The sequence below is a fragment of the Gossypium hirsutum genome, chromosome A07, assembly GCF_007990345.1.
Source record: "Gossypium hirsutum isolate 1008001.06 chromosome A07, Gossypium_hirsutum_v2.1, whole genome shotgun sequence".
Classification (NCBI taxonomy): domain Eukaryota; kingdom Viridiplantae; phylum Streptophyta; class Magnoliopsida; order Malvales; family Malvaceae; genus Gossypium; species Gossypium hirsutum.
The window spans coordinates 35,338,000-35,343,326 of NC_053430.1; the positions used below are offsets into that span (position 1 = coordinate 35,338,000).

Genomic DNA, 5,327 nt, shown 5'->3' on the forward strand with positions numbered 1-5,327 from the left:
TCTTCACACCATTAAAGGGAAAATAAAGGGCAAAGGATCTTTGGCAGCTTTCGAAATTGACATAAGTAAGCCTTTGATGGAATCAACTAGGACTTCTTTCAAATTGTTATTGAAGTGATAGGCTTCGATAAAAAATGGATTAATTTAATCCATCAGTGCATTTCCACAGTTTCCTACCAAGTTTTCGTCAATGGCTCTCTCACTAAATGCTTTAACCCAATCAGAGGACTACATTAGGGGGATCCTTTCTCCCCATACCTCTTCGTCATATGCATGAATATCCTTTCTCTTATGCTTCAAAAAGTTGAAACGGATGGATCTATCTAGGGCGTAAAAATGTCCAAGAATACACATTTTATTAATCACCCTCTTTTTGTTGATGACTGCTTTATCTTCTACAATGTCGTTGTCCAGTCTTGTAAATCACTTAAGACTTTGCTCGAGGATGTTTGTATAAACTTTAACAAGTCTGAGCTCTTTCTCAACCCTTCAACTAATCATTAAGAAAAGAGATGGTTCAATAAAAGAGTGGACCAACTTGGAAAATATTTGGGTTTGGAATTGAGAAAATTGCACAGGAAAAAATATTTATTCCATACCATTATTGATAAGATGAATAACAAGCTCGCTTTGTGGAAGCCAAAATGTTTATTGGCGGGCAAAAGACTTACCCTCATCAAAACCACCCTAGCCTCTCTCCTCTAGTATTCTCTTTCTATATTCAAGGTTCAAAAAAATGTATGTAAAAGCATAGACAAAACCATTCATGCCTTTCAATGGGTGGTGAAGACAAAACCCCAACCGTGCCTTTGATCTCATCAATAAAACTCTATCCGTTTAAGGTGGTGAAGACAAAATTGTATGGAAATATAGTCATCATGGCCTTTTTTTCAGTTAAAAATGTTTACTCTGTCCTACGTCAGACGAATCCTCGTAGCCCTTTTTCAACCACTCCACAAAAAGTCTGGTTCAATCTTTAATGATTTAAATTCCCTTACAAAATAATTATTTTTCTATGGAAGATATGCAATAATTGTCTCCGTACGAAAGACCTCTTATTGAGATGATTATCCTCAAACAATAACTTTTGTCCTATCTACATCACTAACAAGGAAACAACTAAACATCTCTTCCATCAATGTAACTTTGCAAGGGTCATCTAGTTTGGTTCGGTTCTCTCTCTTTCTCTCTCCCCCTCTCTTCTTCTGTCTCCACCTAGATTCTCTCAACACCTCCTCCATCTCCAATTGGATACTTTAATGGCTTTTATCAAATAAAATCAATTCCCACGAATCAAGGAGATTTTACACTTTTGTGGCTTATACCTTCTGGATAATTTGAAAATTAAGAAACAAGCTCATTTTCCTGAAAATTGATCTTAATCTTGTAGGTTCCCTCAAAAGGATTAGTGATTTCTATATGTTTGTACTTAGCTTATTCAACTTTGACACTCTTTTGGCCACCTGATCAAGGATCCCAAGAACTCTCGACATTAACTCCCCATTGGACTTTATGCTTAAGCATAATCCATGACAACCAAAATGACATGACACGTGGAGCTGCAATTGCACAGGGACCCAGTGGCTCACAATTGTTGTCTATTGACAGCTTCAAAATTTCCATCAAACTTCAGACTAGAATCCTTATTTTGTGTTCTATTCTTTTGACTCTCAAGGTTCACAATGTTAATTCATGTCGACTTTTTGGCAAAGACAAAAAATGGGTCAGCATTATCCTTAGATGCAGCTGTTAGAACCGTAAAATAATATCTTATATAAAACTTAACAAACCATAAATCAGATATGTTATGTCAAATTATCAAGAATAAATTAAGAAAAAAACTAGATACAGAAGCGTACCTAAATTCATTAATTTCTTGAAATCTATAGATCTTACGGTTTTGATCTTCCAAATTGACACATAAGTAATCTAGAGAAAGTGACTCTCTGTTCTAAAGACGGGATATTAGAAAAGTTACCTATGTGTAATTTGGAGATCATAACCCTAATATATAACTTTTTCCCATTAACCTTAATTTCTAATCAGACCATTATCAATTAGAAATTAATTATTAGAGTATTTACACATATTTGACTCATACTTTAGTTAATAACTAAAGTCTAATAAACCTTAACTAAATTAAATCACTTTTAACTTGGGCTAAATGTTTATGATAATAAATAATAATATGTAATTACTCTTATTAGATATGTGATGTCCATATTTTCTAACAACACCAGAAAACTCCAACGAGCACTTGAAGACATTCACCAAATCCTCCATTCTGTCGCTATCCAACAACAGTCCACAAACAACTGGCAACTCAAAAAAGAAGCTAAACAATGTGCAACATGTGCTTCCAAAATCTTCATTAGCTTGACCAGGTGGTAATTTATTTCTTGCAATTGTACCCAGAACACACACACCAAAACTAGGTAGATTGGAATCCGATAAAAGCACCTAAACTCCTATTACAAATAAACACCTTAGCAGCAGTAACAGCGTACACAAAATTCACCAAATTGCTTGCATTGAAATCTCCTTGAAGGCTTCAATATTCTGAATCTACTTATCATCTGCGATCAAAATCCTCAGCCCACAATTCAAATATGATTATTGAATTGTTTGAAGAGGTTGTGTGATATGTGGAGCTGTTATGTTAGCATAATAGGAGGGGGTCGCTTTCAAATTATTTTTCTATTGGTAATTTAGTTTGGGTGCTTAGCTTAAGTTGTTTGTTCTTACTGTATTGGTGTGCTTGTTTGTCGTATGTTATGTTGTGTTTCTCGTGTAATTTTGGCATTGTTCACAGATTTGAGACACTTTGCTTCTCTTAAAAGAACAAGTACTGGTTACGACGTATCGAAGTCAAGAAGATTTGCTTATCTGAAAAGTAAAGAAGCAGAGCAAGACATGAAGATCAGCAGTATTATTTTACATTTAATACAATGACGTAGGGTGAGTTATAATTTGGAAAAATCAATAATTCAAAATTCGATCGGATTTATCTACAAGAATGGAAGAACATAATATCGTGTGCTATTTTATTGGAATTGCATAGCAAATGATACATGTCCACCAATCACCATATGCTCTATCAGTCATGAATTCTACTACAATGCCAAAAATAGCAACAAATACAAAAAAAAAAAAAAAAAGAAAAATTGTTCCGGTGTTCTTTTGATACAGCGTGTGCCTGCCCAGCAAACAATGTCCACTGATCTCAAAACTTCTTCAAAGTAGGACATGATATCCCTCCCTATATGGCTTCATTAAAGATACAAGAAATAACAATAATGGGCAATGAAAAAAGAAACAATGATAAGAATGATAATGAACAAGATATCCGGAGGATCCTACCACAACATTCACAAGAATGATTTATCCAGCTGCTTTCTGCCCACCAGAATAGTAACTCAGATACCACCTCACAAATTTCTTCAAACCTGTCTGCAAATCAGTTGAGGGCTTATACCCAAGCTCCCTTTGTGCCAAGCTGATATTGGCATGTGTGAACTGAACATCTCCATTCCGAGGCAACTTCATTATATTCCTCTTTGCATTCACCTTCAAAAGCCTTTCTAATATGCTCACCAGATCTGAAACTGGAACTGGTGATGTGTTCCCCAAATTGAATACCCTCAATTGAGCCGGTCCCTTCTTCTTCCCTCCGCTACCAGAACTCTTCTCGGCGGTATCCAGTGCTGCTAAACACCCTTTCACTATATCATCTATGTAGGTAAAATCCCTGGCCACCGTGCCATGATTAGCTGCCTCGAATATTGATATTGACTTGCCTTTCAATATATCCCTAGTGAAAAAGAAATAAGCCATATCTGGTCTTCCCCAGGGGCCATAAACGGTGAAAAACCTCAAACCGGTTAAAGAGAGACCGTATATATGATTATAAGTATGTGCGATTTCTTCACCAGCTTTCTTAGTAGCAGCATATAAACTAGCAGGTTGATCTGTTCTATCTCTCTCAGAAAATGGGACTTTGGTATTAAGACCGTAAACGGAACTGGAAGAAGCCCACACGATTGCAGGCTGTGGATTAGCAGACTTGCAAACTTCAAGTAAATTAACAAAGCCGGCAATATTGCTATGCACATAAGAGCCAGGATTTTCCATAGCATACCTGACGCCAGCTTGAGCAGCTAAATGCATAACGTGGGTAAATGCGACAACCTCGAAAAGTTTCCTTAAAAGAGCCGAATCATTGATATCTCCTTCAACAATGAAAACCCCACTTCGTTCCAGAAGCGCTTGCCTAGCTCTTTTCAATGAAGGGTCGTAATAGTCATTGAAATTATCAAGTCCAAGAACACCATCTCCACGCCTTTTCAAAGCAGCCGACACATGGGTGCCGACAAAACCGGCAGCTCCAGTAACCAAAACGGAGATGCCGTTACGGGAACGGATACGGGCAGATGAACGGACCCGCTTCTCCCAAGCGGGTCCACCCCAGTTGTAGGTACGAAGAGAGCGGCGAGAAGGATCTTGAGGAAGGGGATTGGAGGAAGGAGATCGAAAGAAGAAAATCAAGATGAGGCCCAAGAACATAAAAGACCAAAAGGTAAGCTTTGCCAGAGAGGAATGCCACCTCAACCTATTGTGAATGTACGGTGACTTATCCATCTTGAATTTCCCCGGTGTTGATGGAATATTGTCGAGATGAGACATTTGCTTTGACATTGGTGAGGTTATTTCGGAAGAAACCCAGAATCTGGAAAACCTTTGTCCTCTCTGTTTTCAGGGTTTAGGGGTGGCTACTCCAGAGAGACTAAATCTTTTTTTGTCGGTGGGAAAGGGAAGTAGTTGTTTATATTATCCGTGTTAATGGAGTTGCAGTGACTTTGGCTACCTCTTTCTCATTTTGATGATGAAAATGAGAATCTTGAAACGATGGGTTGGTTTCTCCGTTGGTTTAGATACAGAGGGGAGCTCTTTCAATGGGGGGGGGGGAGAGAGATCAAGATTTGATTTTTGTTTTAAAAAGAAGGGAAAAAAAAGAAGAAAACAACTTTAGGATGATTATTTATCAACATAAGTCTGTATTTAATGAAATGGGTTGATTCCGTTAAATATAGGGAGGTTAAGAATATTGCTCTTCTTCTTGAGATAAGCAATAAATAACTACATAGTGAAAAAAAATACCAGCTTTGCTAAATTTATGTGTGAGGTAAGAAATTAATTTAAGTTTGGGATTTTGTTGTATATGGTGTGGATGAGGATTTCGATGCTAATTTCCCACCATTCACACTTAAAAAAACACACACACACATTTAAGTTATAAGTTTGGGATTCTATTTTAGATGGTGTGGTCG

At 37.2% G+C, this 5,327-nt stretch overlaps 1 protein-coding gene across 1 annotated transcript; it reads right to left on the minus strand.

The window, feature by feature from the left end:
* Positions 1 to 2,983: 2,983 nt before the first annotated feature.
* LOC107952898 (UDP-glucuronate 4-epimerase 3) lies at positions 2,984 to 5,110 on the minus strand. Its single transcript, XM_016888099.2, has 2 exons — positions 3,361 to 5,110; positions 2,984 to 3,267 (listed from the first exon to the last, which is right to left on the minus strand). Exon 1 carries the CDS (start codon positions 4,693 to 4,695, stop codon positions 3,382 to 3,384), a length of 1,314 nt encoding a protein of 437 aa, XP_016743588.1. The 5' UTR covers positions 4,696 to 5,110; the 3' UTR covers positions 2,984 to 3,267; positions 3,361 to 3,381.
* Between the last annotated feature and the right edge of the window lie 217 nt (positions 5,111 to 5,327).